General features: G+C 46.8%; 1 protein-coding gene across 2 annotated transcripts in view; it reads right to left on the bottom strand.

The window, feature by feature from the left end:
- Positions 1-16063: 16063 nt before the first annotated feature.
- Kif16b (kinesin family member 16B) overlaps positions 16064-18016 on the bottom strand; it is a 284103-nt gene continuing 282150 nt past the window's right edge. For both annotated transcript variants that reach the window (XM_060383157.1, XM_060383159.1), the window contains one exon: positions 16064-17639. In XM_060383157.1, the coding sequence (XP_060239140.1) occupies positions 17481-17639 (159 nt within the window). In that variant the 3' untranslated portion in view covers positions 16064-17480. The remainder of the gene's footprint in view (positions 17640-18016) is intronic.

Below are 18016 nucleotides of genomic sequence, written 5' to 3'. Positions count from 1 at the left end.
GAATAGGGTGGGACATCCTGGTCCAGAGGGGAGGAGAAGGAAATGAGTGGGAGGAGTCGGAGAGGAGAGATCAGCAGGAGAGGACTTGGAACCATGAGGAGAGATGAACCAGATTTAAGATATGACTAAAAGCAAGTATAATGTGGGAAATCTGAATGGGAGGAAAATGTGCTGGCTTGGAGGATTAGGATGGAGTAACCATGGCCCAGCATTGTGCTCTAGGTTAATTAAGTAAATCCTAGTCTCTGTGTGGTGATTTGCATATAAATCTGGTTTAGGAATAAGCACTGTTTAACTAAAGATAAACCAATAGTAAACTTTAACCTTCAACAACAGTCTTGTTTCTACCAACAACACTTCCATTCCCATCTCAAAGAACTTAATAAACAAAAGTGACTATGATCCCATGATTTGAGATTTTTTTTAACAAAAAAAAGTGTCATTACTACAAGTATGAAAAGATCTCATTTGGACGAAGAGTTGGCTCAGAACTTATGAGCACTGACTGCCTTTCCAGAGGACCAGAGTTCGAGTCGCAGCCTCCATGAGCAGCTAGCAAGTTTGTAACTCTAATTTGAGGGGATCCACTGGCCTCTGCAGGCATTTTACATATGTGGTACAGATATATATATATATAGGAAAAACATACATTCAACAAACAAAATAAAAAATGAATAAATCTCAAAAATAACATAATAGGTCTCACTATCATAAGATACTACATGAATTTTCAAAAAACTATGTGCATTAGGTAGTTGGCATGGCAAACCTAGTAGGGCTTCTGAAGACAGTGCTTCTCTGTAAACCGCTTATGGCATGAGATCCTGCTTCTCCCAGGCCCTTTTCCCTCCCTCCCTATGCCCCCATTTTTTGGCTTGTTCCATGTTAGCTTGGGAAAATTATTGGGGAACTCTTAAGTATCTCTGTTGCAATGTTGAAAATGGATCCTTAAATTAGCTCAAAGATCTCGCATATTTTAGTGATTTCTTACTTCTCATCTGTTCAATTTCACAGAAACTTAGTGTAAACTAGAAGTTCTATAGTAAAGAATGACTTTTATCTAGCTACATTTTATGTATCACAGAAGACTCAATTATTTTAAAAACTGGCACATGGCATTTCCATAAGCAATTTGTTACCAGCCTTAAGGGACAGAAGAATTCTAATGTGTGTTTTAGTTAGAAGCAGAGATTTATTCAGTATTCCTAGGTAACACATTGAGCTTATCATACATTGCACTCTCCATATTTTTAACTATCTGTGAGAAACACAGACACATTCTGTAGAGAATATTTCTAGAGCACAAGTTATCAGCTGCCCCTCAGATCAGCACCTCAGGATGCAGTCCTCCCCCTCAGATCAGCACCTCAGGATGCAGTCCTCCTCCTCAGATCACACCTCAGGATGCAGTCCTCCTCCTCAGATCACACCTCAGGATGCAGTCCTCCCCCCTCAGATCACACCTCAGGATGCAGTCCTCCCCCTCAAATTACCTCAGGATGCAGTCCTCCCCCCTCAGATCACACCTCAGGATGCAGTCCTCCCCCCTCAGATCACACCTCAGGATGCAGTCCTCCCTCAGATCACACCTCAGGATGCAGTCCTCCCCCTCAGATCACACCTCAGGATGCAGTCCTCCCCCCTCAGATCACACCTCAGGATGCAGTCCTCCCCCCTCAGATCACACCTCAGGATGCAGTCCTCCCCCCTCAGATCACACCTCAGGATGCAGTCCTCCCCCTCAGATCACACCTCAGGATGCAATTCCCTGGCCTGCAGAGAAAACATTCCCGGTTTGCTCTTGAATGTAGGAATGGCTACTAAATTAACATATCCAATTCTTCATGGAAATTCTGGGAATAGAGTTTTCACCATGGCAAAAACTGTGGTTGAGGGTTTTAACATGGCCAGATGGAAGCCATCAGTCATCCCAAGGTTGCACTCCAATGGTACACACTCACCTCTGCTGTGAGATCTTAAGGTTTGCTCCAGAGAGAGTGCCAGGAGGCTCAGCTGACCATGGGCTATATTTCTGGGGTCAAACATCCTTCCAATCACATTAGCAATTCTTATGGTTTGGGAAGGAAGCAGGCTTGGTATGTCTCTGCAGAGTTAACATCTTCAGGGATTTTACCACCTACTAGGGATCAAGGGTTGGTCTGTGTTCTAGTCTCTGGGATCACAAGCTGACACTTTTGCTCATGCTCACAGAGCTGAACATGGAGGCTGTCACCTTTCCTCTACAGGGTCAAGCCCAGCCTATCAACCTAGGCTACAGTCCACTGGCTGTTGTGGATTATTGGTGTATCTTTTAGTTAATCAGTGGTTAACTAAACCACTAAACCAGATTTATATGCAAATCACCACACAGAGACTAGGATTTACTTAATTAACCTAGAGCACAATGCTGGGCCATGGTTACTCCATCCTAATCCTCCAAACCAGCATAGTTTCCTCCCATTCAGATTTCCCACATTATACTTGCTTTTAGTCATATCTTAAATCTGGTTCATCTCTCCTCATGGTTCCAAGTCCTCTCCTGCTGATCTCTCCTCTCCGACTCCTCCCACTCATTTCCTTCTCCTCCCCTCTGGACCAGGATGTCCCACCCTATTCTCTCCATTGTTCAGCATTGCCTGGTTGTTTAATTGAAAATACAGAGAAGAAATGGTGGCATGTTCACACAAACTTGAGACAGGTGATGCTTAGAATAAACATCACAGTGCAATGTCCTTACTGAAACCAGAGAGTGGGGTAGAGGAATCAGCATTTGAATGAACAAGGGTAAGTTGTATACCTCCACAAGAACATTATACCTACAACGAGCCTTTGGTGAAGCAGAGCCCTCAGCATTTCACTGGCCCATGGGGCCTTGGAACTCAGGATTGGTGTTCAGGCTTCAGTGACACAGTGCTTTTGACTACAGACCAAGCCTCAGCAATAACCAAACATTCACCTGCCCTAGGCTGTGTTAGGATTTTGGAACCAAACCTGCTTCTGAGTTGCCTAGCAACTTATGATGTCATCTTGTGTCACCAGCCAGGTGGCCACACCTGGAAGGCGTGGTTACCTTGCCCCTTAAAGGAATCAGCTGGCCATGTGGTCTCTCTTGGTCCTTCCTCTCTTGGTCTCTCTTCTCTCTTGGCCTCTTGGCCTTCTCCCCTTTCTCTATCGAGACACCCCTTCTCTCTCTTTCCCCTCTCTCTCTATTTTCCCCTATTATGTCCTGCTTCCCCCTTCTCTCCCTCTCTTCATATCCACCTAATAAAACACTTTCATAGAAGATCTGGTGTATGCCTAATCGTCATTATTTAATTTGTCCCATAACATTACGTTGGTGCCGTGAGTCGGGTGGGTCCCATGGCCTTGCCAGACCCTTTTGAACTCCTCTGGGACAAAATGGATTTGTACAGCAGATCTTCTCTGCTCTATCTATCCTGGGAATCTTTACTTTTCCTCAACTGTCTACTGCGCACAGCGCATCTGTCCCGATGCCTGCGGCGGTCTCAAAGTGGCCTCCCTGCTCCTGCCGCTCAAACCTGTTCCAGGCCGGCGTGATGGCCGGTGGCCTGAGGCATCCCACCACAGCAAGGGTTCGGGCTTGTCCCCTGCCAGTTCACCAAGCCCCAGGAACTCCCACAAGCGCCAAGATCAACTTGAAAAAGTCACTGGCGTTTCCTAACCTCAGCCTAAAAACCTTTACTTTCTCTCAGTGCTTTTACGCAGACACAGTGACGGCTCCCTGTTGTGGCTACTGCACCTCCCTGACCTCAGACCATGGTGGTCCCACGGTTGCTACCGCTGCTTGGACTTGTTCACTGCCAACATTCCCAACCCTGGGGACTGCCAAAATTGGCTTGAGAAAATCTGTTTGGCATGCTGCTTTAGGTAAGAAATCGCTAAAAACCCCTGCACAGCGGCTCGAGCTCCCTTGAAAGATTTTGAATCTCCCGAAAAACTTCTGACGCCATGTTGGGTTTGGGAGGAAATGGATGGAACCATAGCTTCACTGTGACTCCACGTAGCTTTGCCACCATTTTGACTCAGGGCAATTGGGTTTCGCCTTGCCATGTGCTCTCCCTCCCCCACTTCTGCAGTGTTCCAAGCCACTCTGGCTTTCAATATTGTGACCACTCTAAGAGGCTATTTCCAAGCTTTAAAAAAATCTCTTCTTCCTGATTTCTGTGCTCTCTGTGCTCTCTTTCTCCTTCTCTCTCCCTCTCCTTCTCTCTCTCTCTCTATATATATATGTGCATGTGTGTTTTAAATACTTTAAATTCTTAATCTAATGATTTATATAATTTTTCATTGGGTTTACATTTACAAGACTTCCTTAATCATAACTAACTGTTTATTTTATCTTTTAGACTAACACAACAACGAGCCTCATTTTAAATTGGTATGGATTTTTATAAAAATTCAAAGTTATGTTTTACTATGTATAATTCAACCCTGCTTCAAAATAAATTTTATATAATGATAAAATTTCAAAGTCATAAGTATCTATTCAAATGAAGTTGGTTTAAAATGTATATCTAACTACTTACGTCTTTTTCAATTCCTGGATTAATAAATGCTGTTGCTGTTTCTGCATGTGTCGCCTATGATCTGGATTCACCACTAGGCTTTCTGGCTAATGGGTTGCTGCAGTAAATTCAAATACAATTTTGAAATCGCTGTGTCCTGCCCTACTAAATGGCGGCTTTAAACTCGTGACTGTGCTCTTTACTACATGCAGCGTTTTGCCCATATTCTAAACTAAGATCCGTTAATTTTAGAGGGTTTATGTATGTTAAAACTTGCTCTTTGTGCTCTATCTTTACTATCAAAAGGTTAAAATATGCTTGGTCTTGTTTTCTTAAAATGGTATTATTATTAATCTACAGTATAGCCTTAGACTTCTATAAGCTATAAAATTTTTATATACTTCATCCTACAAAAAAAACTCTTGTGCTCTCACTTTCATGGACTATATTTATGACTTTTAAGGTTCCAACTTAGTAAGGAAGGCGTGGTTACCTTGCCCCTTAAAGGGACCAGCTGGCCATGTGGTCTCTCTTGGTCCTTCCTCTCTTAGTCTCTCTTCTCTCTTGGCCTTCTCCTCTTTCTCTATCGGGGCACCCCCTTTTCTCTTTCTCTCTCTCTCTTTTCCCCCTCTCTCTCTTTCCCCTATTATGTCCTGCTTCCCCCTTCTATCCCTCTCTTCATATTCACCTAATAAACCATTTTCATAGAAGGTCTATTGTATGCCTAATCGTCATTATTGTCATTATTTAATTTGTCCTATAACATTACAGGCTGCTCCTGTGAGAACATTTCAAATGGTTCTAAGTGAATGGCATGGAGAATCTGAAGAGATGGAGATGGAGAGGGAGAGAGACAGGGAGAGGAGAGGAGAGAGAGAGATAGACAGAGACAGAGAGAAAGAGAGAAGAGAGAGAGAGAGATTTCACCTCTGGGTGATAGCTTTAGTGTACTAACTCAAACCCTTCTTTAATGTTATCTGATAGAGTTCAGGTTTTCATAACCATAGTACCTAAGTCAATTCCTTGGGAAACACACATGCATGTGTGTGTGTGAGAGAGAGAGAGAGAGAGAGACTGTGTGTCTGTGTATGTGTGGGTGTCCAGTGCTTCTCTAATGCAAGAATGTGAACACTGATAATATAATAAAGCTTTAGAATTCAGCTTCCACCTCTGACCTCTCCACTGGCTAGGACGCCTTAGTGATTTCTGTACTCAAGAGACTCCATAGGTCTGGGTTTCAGTTTTGGTTCTGAGTGGAATAGCAGAGAAAGGAAAATGGGGGTGAGCAGAAAATAGCCGGAAGCTTCCCGAGGCGTCGAAGAAAGGGTGGGAGGACGGCCTGATAGGCCCCCACTTGATAACTGAACCTGAGAGTCACCTGCCAAGGGTGCTGAGAGTCGGGGGTTGAACACATCCGGTGGGGAAGCTGAAGCGTCCTGTGCTTGCCTTACCTACAGCTGCCTCCGTTAGTAAACCTAGGCCCTCCCAGCACACACAAGTGTCTGGCTGAGAATCGCTGCCCGAACCCCCGCCAAACCCTCATCTCCCTCCAAAGTCTGATTTCACGCTCCAATGTGCCATGACCATTCCCCAGGCTGCGCCCATCTGGCTGCGGCTTCCAGTTTCCAGACTTTCTAGAAACCCAACTGGCTCTCTCCTTCCATGTCCTGCACACACACGCACACCACTGGAGCATCTGGACTGTCCGGGAGCCTCGGTCTGGTCTTTGGCCGCAGCAAGACAGCAATGCATTTAGGAGCCAGGAAGCAGTTCCCTCCCTGGGGACCGGAATGGCCCCCCTGAGGGGGCTCAGGTGGCAGCTGGGCAGGGAGGACCCAGATTGATTCTGACTTTCCTTTCCTCCTAGGCTAGCTCCTGCCACGTGAGACGGCCGCGCGCTTTCTCACCCTTTGCCTGGAGTCGCCGTGGACACTCAAACCACGCAACCTTGCTGATGTCCCCCGTGGACGCCCTTCTTGCTGTCTTCCACTGTACTGCACACCCGAGAATCCTGTCACCTGCTCCCCGCGGCTTTCTTTGCGTCTCCTTTTCTGCCGCTTCCAGTCTGTTTCTAAGAAGCAGCCTGAAGGTTTCATATTCTTTCTAGAATAAGTCAGCCATCACTGTGCCTCGCCTGGCACCCCAAAACACAGCCAGCAACTCCACTAACTAACCGGAGGCCCTGCTGCCATTGCCCCGGCAGAGCCAGAGCCGACAAGAGAAGTGCAGCCTTGTCTCCCGAGAACTCACACCTGAGGAGTGAGCCAAGGGAAGGACCTGGCAGGTGTTACTGGGGCAGGCCTAACCTCTAACCCAGGCCTCCTTGCAGATCCTATGTATCCCTCCGCAGCGTGCAGCCCCTGCACATTGGCCCCTGCGGCCCCAGCACACCTGGGCTCTATCCGACAGCGAGCCCCTCCCTCCCTGTCCCTTTCCTGGTGAACTTACCCACCTGACTCCGGGTGAACGGCAGCATCCCACCTCCTTCCTATGCACGTGCAAAGCTAAAGGGAAGCCCTGTGCTTCCTCTCTGTCTCTGAGAGTCGTGGGATGGAAACACTTTAGATCTAGGGGTGCAGCAAGGGAGAGAGCGGGAAGGGAGTGGGCAGCAGCAAGAAAGGTGAGAATGAGATGAGAGAAACACAGCTCGGGGTGATGTGCCTGGGGGAACTGCCATCCGGAGCATCTACTCCTCTGCATTTCCTGAGCACCTACTATATGCTGAGTGAGCAACAGAATGATCCCCGCTATTGGCAGGCTTGCTAGCAGGTGGGAGGAGAGGGAGGAGACAGACGTGAGAGTAACCATGGTCCTCATCCTAGGTCTGAGCTCATGACATGGATTGTGGTGGGTTTGTTTACCTTTTCTCACACAGGACTATGTTTTATTTTTTTAAATTATTTGTTTTTTTAATTAATTAGTTTATTCACTTTGTATCCCAGCTGTAGCCCCCTCCCTCATCCCCTCCCACACTCTCCGTCCCTCCCTCTCCTCTCATGCCCCTCCTCCAATCCATTGATAGGGAAGATCCTCCTCCCCTTCCCTCTGACCCTAGCCTATCAGGTCTCATCAGGACTGGCTGCATTGTCTTCCTCTGTGGCCTGGTAGGGCTGCTCCCCACTCAGGGGAAGGTGATCAAAGAGCAGGCCACTGAGTTCATATCAGAGACAGTCCCTGTTCCCCTTACTAGGGAACCCACTTGGACACTGAGCTGCCATGGGCTACATCTGTGTAGGGGTTCTAGGTTATCTCCATGCATGGTCCTTGGTTGCAGTATCAGTCTCAGAAAAGACCCCTGGGCCCAGGTATTTTGGCTCTGTTGCTCTCCTTGTGGAGCTCCTGTCCTCTCCAAGTCTTTCTATCTCTCCCTTCTTTCATAAGATTTCCTGCACTCTGCCCAAAGTTTGGCTATGAGTCTCAGCATCTGCTTCGATACCCTGCTGGGTAGTCTTTTAGAGGCCCTTTGTAGCTCCTGTCCTCTCACAGGACTATGTTAAGTGTTCAGTACAAAGAAAGGAAAAGATGATCAAATTAGTCAACGCATGATTAAATGAAACTCTGTGTGTGTGTACATATATAAAACTGATTCACAGTAAAACTTACTCTTCCCAGTCAACTGCTCCATGCATTTGGACAAACACCCATGCTTGTGTGTGAAGACAACCCCTCCCATCCCTCACAACGAAGAAACAACTTTCCCTACAACTGTCCCCTTATGGAAATCTCTTCCTAACCTCACCCCAAGTTCCTGGAAACCTTTGAGCTATTTTCTGTCCCTAGGGGCTTGCCTTTTCAAGACTGTCATATGAGCTAAACTTTATAATCATTAGATTAACTCATCATCATTAATTTATTATTTGACTGAGTTCTGTAATGCATTTTTACACTTTCTTTTTTCTATATTTTCTACATTTAAAACAATCACATCTGCATCAGATTGTAACACTTCTTCTTTGTAGAGCAAAGACAGGCAAATTAGGCTTTCCTTGACTTGGCTGGAAATGCCAGACCTTGGAAGCAGTGTTTCTTGCAATAGGCAGGTCGTGAAGGAATGCCAATTCTAAGGGCCCCTTGCTCTGGCCCTAAAACCTTAGAGGTGGCTGCCTCAGCTTGTCTAGTCCCCCCCCCCCACACACACACCACTACCCCTGTACAGATATGATTTAGGTAGTGGAGAAGCCTGCCTGACCCTCAGGGCTTGTAAGCCACCAAGTATGTGGGTAACCACAACATTGAGGCAAAATTTTCCCTCTTGTTCCTCCCACTTATGCCATGGCTGATGACTCTTCCTAGAACTCTAGGCTCTGGTGGGTGTCAGTACCTTTGTGGCTAACCTTGATTTCCCCTTAGAAGGATACAAGTCTGGAATCAGCGATTCCTCCAAGCTTGAACAAATGCATCCTATTGTTGACAACTGTGAAAAAAAAAAAAAGAAAATGTAGAAAACTGGTTCATCAGGCCATTCTCTGTGTACCCTTAGAGAAGGAATGGAGATTCAGCTGGAAGCCCTAGACTCCTCCTGGAGACCACTGTCACCAGGGCTTGGGGAGCTTGCAGGAATCTTCCCAGAATTTTGTCCTCCTCTCCTTATCCAATGTGATGCCTCCTTAGAGCAGACTTACAGTGTCTCCTAAAATGCCTCGTATTGGATAGTGAGTTTGCTGGCACGGTTGGCTTGACTCCGCTGATGAGTCCCCATGACTGAGTTTCTCAGAGGGTAGGGACTACCACAGCTAATGGCTCCGTCCCCTTCACTATGGATAACATAACGCTTTCTCTCTGATCAGACACATGCACCTCGTTTTCACCACTCCCCGGATGAGCAGACCTTTCTCTCACCCATGCCAGAAATGTAATAAAAATGAATGAAGTTCGTTGTGCTACCTGGACAGCATCTATTCCAAGAGGAAGATAGAAACACAAGTCTACACCATGTGGCTGAGGAATTGGAGTGCATCCTCCCTGATCCATTTTCTGAGTCATCAAGCAACTTCCTTGGTCACTGAAAGAAGAATGTCCAATGTGGCTGGACAGGGGGTGATATAGAAAAGGCAGCAAATGTACAATGACTGTACAAAATATGATGCTTTGGCTTTGTGCTCATAGGAAGATGGCATTCTTGAATTTTAAAATGAAGCATCCTTGAGTTTTGATCTTTCCCAAGGCTAGTTATATGTAGCACCATATTCTCTCTTGAGTAGCTCCCAGCCACCTAGGGACTGGGAAAACCAGTTCAAGACTGCATCTGCAGGCTCATGCATGGCATGAACACCTATCATTCATTTACTTGGAAGGCAAGGGCAGGAGGAACACTGCGTGTTTGGGATCAGCCTCAAATACAGGATGAGTTCCAGGACAGCCAGCGCTCCATGGTAAAGAGAAACTCTGTCTCAAAAAGCCAGGCCAACAACCACAGCGGCAAGAAAGCTGCGCCTCTTGTCCTCTTGTGCATGCTCATGAGGCCTTAATGGTTTTGAGGAAATAGCTTTTTTGTTTTGTTTTGTTTTGAGGCTCAAAACAGCCATTCTAGGACCCTTAAGGCCAGTGTCATGGCTCGGTGCTATGGGAGGTTGTGGCTGAGCATGCCTCTCATGGGGATAAGCAGAAAAGCAATTTCTCAGTGAGTAGCACTTCAGGTCACTTGAGCAGAAGAGAGGAAACTGTCCATGGGAATTAGCAATGACTCAGCACAGAGTAACAGGGGCCTCCGCTAGCCTCAAAAAGAGCTCGGAAAATGACTGCATTAATGCATAGCGTTGGAATACGGGTCTCCAAACCTCAGCCATAAAGCTTACCCCCCTGACAGATGTTCTAGAAATAGCCTCATCTCGTGCCTCTGGGGCGTATCTGAACTGCTGGTCTACACCATGTGGCTGAGGAATTGGAGCGCATCCTCCCTGATCCATTTTCTGAGTCATCAAGCAACTTCCTTGGTCACTGAAAGAAGAATAAAGAAAAAAATAGGTATCATTTTTGCTTCAGGAATGGGTGTCTTCATAATTTGTTTCCTTTTCTTTTCTTCCTTGCCCTTTAAAAAACAAGCCTCTCCCTCTCCCTCCCCATCTCCGTCTGTGTGTGTTTGTGTGTGTGTGTGTGTGTGTGTGTGTGTGTGCGCACATGGGCGAGCTCCTCAGGAGGTCAGAAGGCGACATTAGGTTCCCTGGAGCTGAAGTTAGATGTGGTTGTGAGCTGCCTGAGATGCGTGCTGGGAACAGGACTTGGGTCCTCCATAGAAGCAGTATGAGGTCTTAACCACTGAGCCATCTCTAGCCTTAGTCATTTGTCTTTCAAAGCAGTCTTTGAACTTCTTACCATCTCAGGATAACTAACCCATGGCAAAGTCCTTCGGGGCAGGAGAAGCTCCTGGCATTTGCCACGAGGATGTGAAGTGTTCTTCCCAGGGCTCAACTGCTTCCTCCAGGGAAGAGCATCTATTCTCCTGAGGCTCCTGACAGAGACACACATTACCTCTGTAGAGCTAAGTGCCTGCAGGCTAGAAAGTCATGTAGATTAGGCCTCCTGGGCCAGAATCCTGCATCCTAGCAGTTAAACACACAGTGACCACAGATATTCAGTGTGTCTCAGGGTCCGCACAGTTGACTGACAGCTGGGGAGGGTTAGGCCCTGGCTTCAGGTGAGCTGGAAGTACATGCCCGTCAGCCAAACTTCCTTCCAGACTCTAAATCCGCCTCCTCTGTTCTACTCTGGGTTGTGGGGCTGGCACACACAAACCTTAATTCTGCTGTGCCAGCTGCTCCCTGTGACGGTTTGCCAAGTCAGGATACAAGAGGGAGACCAAGAAGGTCTAGTCCCAGGGTCTCAACAACACTTCCTGTTCCTATCAGCATTGCCTCCGCCCCACTTCTTCCCCCTGGTGGTGACAGCAGTACTTGCTAGGGACAGCCTGGATACAGCGTGGTGGCTTCTGTTTATCAACAAACTGCATTTGTCTCCTCCCGTGGAGATGCAGGAGCCACACTTCAAATTAGAAGCTAGCACCCGTGTCCCGTTGCCCCTTGCTCCCTTGTTACTGAAATCCCTTGCCAGAGGGAAATGTAAGCAACATCTCCCTCTTCTCCCAAGGCCCCAAGGCACAATACACCCAAGTTCATTCTAGGGAGCCAATGAGTTTATTGGGCTTCCGTACAGGTCATGCGCATGTACGTTCTCTACAGGATAGTGGCCAGTCCTTCCCGAGTTTGGAAAGCCTCACCCAGCAGAAACAGCAAGGACTTCCCCATAGCTGCATAGGTACACACACACACACACACACACACACACACACACACACGCAATCACACATGCCCACACACCCCATTCCTCCAGTCCATGCACGGCAATTTGGGAAGCAGTTGGGTGTTCTGGGAGTGGGAAAAGGACAACAGTGAGTGTTGTAAAGTGTCAACAAGCCTTTCCGGGATGGCAAAGCTGAATGGCCAAGAAGGCTGTGCCTGGTCTGTGTGGAGGATGGTCGTCCACAGGGCCCTGCTCTGCGGTGTTGGGTCTGTGGAGGATGGTAGTTCGTGTGGCCCTGCTCTGCGGTGTTGGGTCTGTGGAGGACGGTCGTTCATGTGGCCCTGCTCTGCGGTGTTTGGTCTGTGTGGAGGACAGTCGTCCACAGGGCCCTGCTCTGCGGTGTTTGGTCTGTGTGGAGGACAGTCGTTCACAGGCCCTACTCTGCGGTGTTCGGATTCAGCACCGTGGGGCTCTCCTTCCACAATTCTACTGTTACCACTGCAGCCTCTTGGCCCACGTCTCCCTGACTCTGGGGAAGGCAGCGGCTAAGCTCGGCTGCCTCCTCTGTGACAGTTGAGGTCTCCGCCTCCTTTCTTTTCAGCTGTAATCATTTAGAATTCCCTTTATGAAAATAACTGGTGTGAGTTCGCTGTTCTGCCTCCCCAGGACGAGCATATTCTGCGTTTTCCTCTAATCTAGACAGTAGCAGGGGGCCTGGAGTTAACACAAGACTCCAGCCCCAATTAGCTCTGAGTCATACCCCCTTCAGCTGCTTAACCTTTAGTAAGGCCACAGAGCACTTTGCTTCAGAAATGGTGACAGGTAACTGCAGGCAGAGGACAGCCTTCCAGTGTGGTAGGTGTAGCCAGGGCCTGCTTGTGAGCTCTCTGAGTCTCCTCGGCTGGAGCCTTGTCTCAGTCACGTCTGTACTCTGTGGAGCTCATGACTGCAGCCTGGAGCTAGACAGTATCCAAGGCTCTTGTCACCCTCTCACCAGCAGCTAGGTACAAAGCCGCACTGCTTATGGCCTGTGGCTGTCACTGGAGTTTGGAGAATGTCCCAACACATATCCACATATCCATGTGACATAATCTCTATCACTATACCCAGTGATGTCTGTCACTCCTCATCATCAGCCCCTACACACACACACACCCCGAAGCAGAGTACTAGGAACGTGGCCATCACATACATGGATTTACACAGGAAAAGCAACAGCGAGAACAAAGCTCTCTCTACAGACACACTCCGGCATGGCTGTTGACTGTTCCTTTCCTGTGGAAGCCTCTCCCGCCCCAGATGGGGAAGGAGGGAGAGGTGCACAAGGGGGCATGGAGGGAGGAGGAGGATGGTCCATGAGGACCTGGCTCCAGGGAGGCAGCAGGGAACAGTCTCTGTGACATCTGTGTTTCTGGTCCGAGACGCACACGTGGGCAACACCTGTGATAGCAAGCTCTTCAGACAAGGCTTCCCTCAGGTATACCCCTGTCCCCAGCTCTCAAAGGAGCACTGTGCTTTTGACCAAGAGTTCTTCCATAAAACCGAACCATATCTCTGTGCAGAGTTTCCCCCCAGAGTAGTGCTGGAAGGCAAAAGAAACATCCCCTAAACCTAAATAGGACCTTCCCTTTCCACTTGAAAAGGACAATTGTGCAGGATGTGAATTACTTTGCACCTGAAGGCCTGCAGCCTCTGTGGGCGCTGCTTTTTATAGTCACTGAAAGCACGCTTAAAGTTCCATGAGACAGCACAGCAAACCTCTCCTTCCACAGCTTCTAGCTTGTGTTCTTAGAAGAGCTGGTAAGAGTTTAGACATCAACCCAAGTGCAAATTAACCAACAACAAACTTAATTTCACAAACTGTTATTAATCACTGTGATTACTTCATCTGAAGTAGTCCTGGCAGCTTTGAAGGAACAGCTGTAGACTTTCCTTCTCGCTTTCCTTCCCTTCCTCTTTTCCTTCCTTCCTCCCTTTCTGCAACAGGACTGGGAAGGAGGGCGGGATTCTCAGGAATAGCAAAGCCTCAGGCAGTTCTTTCCTGAGCTGTTCCCAAGCACAACTGAGGGCCAGGCTGAAAAGACTCAGTGGCACAGGAATGTGTAACACCTTCGAAAGTTACAGCTTTCACGCAGTGGGGGTGGCGTAAGGGCAGACTGCCTGTACCTGCTGTTCTTCTGGGGTTCCCTTCTGGAGACTGGCTTTTGTCTTTCTGGTGCCCTGCCTTCATTTAAACACACAGCGCCACATGTCACACACATGTGGGGCTGTCTGCATCACTTTGTACATGGTACACTATCCAACCTCCATGCTTGGTAGTCCCAGAAGCTGCACCATCAGCCCACACGAATAATAACTTACTCGAGGGAGTAGAGAGAGAGCCATTCTCTTAGTCTATTGGGATAACTGAGACTGTAGGGCACATGGGTAGACTACAGAAAACAGGCTCAATAGGACAGAACAAGAAAACAGAGAACCTCATAAAGTGATGGGCAGCTAACACTGTCACAGCATGACAAACTATCATCTGATACTTGGTGAGTGCCTCAGAGCCTGATGAGTAGAGGGCTTCCACACTTGTCCTGGAACTTTAGCTCTGTCTCCAGATGTGGCCCCCTGATAACCCACCCAGTACTTGTTCCCCCCGCTGGACCTGCTTCTGACCCCCATTCCTGGTTGTAGATCCAGTCTGCCCTTCCACCTCAAAGCCAAATTCTGCAGCTTCATCCCCAAACTCTAACTCCTTTGAAGCAGCTTCCTCTGGACACCTGTCTGGTTCTTTAGACCCAGCCCACTTCTGAAGCCTCTTGAACTCCGCCACAGCTTTTGTAACTGCTCTTCATTCTGTAGGCTCTATATGCAGAGGTGTATAGATATGTTTACTGTGTGCTGTATGCATTGCTATTAGCAATTAATATTGAAATAAAAGAGCCCACATTTGCCTCAGCCAGGCAAAGGAAGGTGTAGGGCAGGATCATGACAGCCTGCTCTCTTTGAAACATGAACCTTGTGAAGGTATTGTTATTCAATAGATTCTAACAGTACAGAAGGTCACAAATATGCCTGCTACTGTCAGAGTATGTTCACACAACGCAAAACCCACACTAACAGCCCATAAAGTTAACCAACATGCCCTGACCTGAGGCTGGGGGCTGCAGCTCCAAGGCAGCTCCTTGGAATAGTAGACATCCTGTCCATGTATCTCTACAGCATGTTCCATCATGATCAGAGAATCCTGTAGGCTCTCAGGCCAGCATGACCCACATTCCCCTTTTCTTCTGCCTAAATTAACCTGGAGGTTGAATCTGTACCTAATTTAGGGACAGCAAGGTCTGTGGGAACTGGGCTGAAGGTTACTGTACTGTGATTTTTAAACAAGACTGATAAACATTTATTTTGTAAACAGTATCAAGGTAGGCTACCTGCTTTAAAAAAGCTCCTCAGATTTGCCCAAGGGACAACAAAGTATAAGAGGATGAGCTGTCAATCATTTTGTCCATTGTGAAAGTGGTCAGCTGGCGTCTGGGATGTCTGAAAACACAGTATTATGATACACACCTGTTAATTAAATTTCTTTCACGTCTTTTTATTAGTCCAAATTGTTGAGGCTTCAATTTTGTCAGCCTCGGTCTTTGTCTTATATTTATCCTGGAGAGGAATGCTATGATTTGTTTAGATAGGAAGTTCTTCACTTGCTTTCTAACTACCCTCATAGCTCCATGTCAGATAGGAAACATGCAGTTCACACACACACACACACACACACACACACACACACACCTTTAGCTGATCAACTGGAATTACTTATCCCCTGCTGTAACCATATGCCCAGATGGAAGCAGGATCATTTCAGAGGGAAGCTTTGTCTTCAGATGGGGACAAGGTCTGGGGAGACAGTGACTTGTCTGCCCTTGCTGGCGTCAGCAGAGCTGGTTAGTACTAGAGCTCCAACAGCCTTCCATACGAGGAAGATCATCTCGGGACTGCATTTCTCACAAACACACTCCTGATTCTAGCCAGAGAGTGCATGTAATTTTAACAAATTGCTGGGCACAAGCCTTCCTTTTAATATAGCTCCCAAAGGGCGAGAGAGAGTTTATCTGGTCAGCTGAAAAAAATATTTACTTAAGCAAATGAGGGATAGTTTTCAGTACTTGGACTTCTTTTAAATAAATGACCCGTGGTTAATTATCATCTCCCAGTTTTTATCCTTTAATCTTTAGTTTTAAATTCTTGATAGCAATTGCTAGGAAACCTAGGCCTGTAATCATGACTGGAGAGAGAAGCAGGTCCCGCGGCAATTAAATAAAAAGTCCATTTTATTTTTTCATGCTAAGCTATGATATTTAATTAATAGACTAGGGGCAGCTGCATCTTCAGACACGCTTCTGCTGGGCTGCTCTGCTGCGCAGGTATGTTCCAGAAGAGTGAGCGCAAGCATGTTCTGCTAGCCATTCAATTGTGACTTCAATCATTACTGTAACTGCATTTTCTGCAACATAAATGCTAAATTATACATTCTGCACCTTTCTAAGCACATCAGATCAATTGTTAAACAGACCGATAGGAATGATCATATTACAAACTTAAAATAAACTGAGCTACAGGAGAGAGCTCGTGACTTCATTTAATATTGATAGCAGCTCAATTTAACAGCTGAAAAAGCAAACACGTTAATAAATTTGGTGTGAATGATTATACAGCCTGATATACTATTGTACAGGAGTGTATACATATAAATCTATATGTAGAATTATTTACATTTCAATATATACCACATATTTTTCCTACTCACAATTTTCTTTTTATAAAGGAAGCAGTTTCACTGTACATAGATGTGCAGAGCTACATTATGTCCTGAGTAACTGAGGGATTATTAATAAACTACTGATAATTCTCTCTCTCTCTCTTTAGCTAATGATTCTGAAGATTCTGTACTAACACATGAACAAAAGGGTATTTAAAAGATTGCATCAAGCTTTGCACTTGTTTTATGCAGCAGAAGCTCCAGAATGAACAACAGCCATTGAGGTTGGGGAAAATGTCCTCGAGCACTGAAGGCTGAACAGAACAACATCTTATTTGTGGGGGTTTCTATGAGTTTTAAGTGACATTTCCAATAGCCATTTGTCAGGCATGGAAGACTCTTTTCATGATTGGCCTACAGATCCTTTTTTGCTGAACAGGACATTCGGTGTAAACATCAGTGTTTAGGTATTAGTAAGTACCAATCCAAATGAACAAAACAATATGATGTAGTTTAAAATATCTTTGAAATATAGCCAGCCACATGGAAGGAGTATAAAAAACAAGCATATTTTGGTAAAAGAGGAAATCAGATGAGAGTCATTTAAGGGTGGTAAGCTACCCACTCTGGCAGGTCCCAAATTGGCTTGCTCTAAGAGCCCCCAGATAAGCAAGCCACACACCCATCTTGATACAGGGAACTGACTTGCTGCACAATGAGGAGGAAGTAGTACAGGAAGGCCACATTCAAGTGCAGAGGTACAGGAACAACTGCCAGTCAGGGCTGCCCTCGGCAGGCAAGCATCCCACTCCCAAACTCAGGCACTAGAAATGGTGTGAGGTGGTCTGGGCTGGCTGCTGCATGTTGCCCCAGGAGGACACAGGCTGGGATCCTGGCGCAGGAGTCCACCTTGCATCAGAGACAATTTGACGAGAAGGCACTGTGTTGGTGGTTCCTTGGTCGCATCAGCTCTACCCCGTGCCATGGCTGCTGTAGTCAAAGACTCCTTTCTTGAAAAACGGTGAGAACTCACAAATGGTGTGCTTCGACAGGGTCAGCCCCACCTTGCTGAGGTGAAGGGGAGATGTCGCAGACTGCAGCATCACACTGAAGAACTCCCTGAGGTATTTCTGAGAAGAGACAAGAATGAAGAATATGCTCAAAACAGTGCTAGAGTAAAGGAGGGGAGAGAAAACAGCCATTGATCTACATACACGTGTATTTCATATACAAAACCAAGGCAAGAATTCTCCAAAGGTCCTTGACCAACTTGACCTATGCAGAGTAAACAGGGCTGTGATATCCAGGCCCATAGCAGAAATTTCCTGGCTCAGGCTCTAATCCACAGAAATGTCACCTAATGTCTATCTGCAGACAGTGCCTTGAGAAATGCCAGTGATACCAGCACAGGGCATCTTCCCTACGGCAACTTTAGAATGTCACTTTCCTCTCAAGCTTCACAAAGGTGGTGGTGAGGTGTGCCATCTGAGGAACGCTAGCACTTGTA

Source organism: Meriones unguiculatus, chromosome 4, assembly GCF_030254825.1.
Source record: "Meriones unguiculatus strain TT.TT164.6M chromosome 4, Bangor_MerUng_6.1, whole genome shotgun sequence".
NCBI classification, from domain to species: Eukaryota; Metazoa; Chordata; class Mammalia; order Rodentia; family Muridae; genus Meriones; species Meriones unguiculatus.
This window is presented reverse-complemented; position numbering and strand designations above follow the sequence as displayed.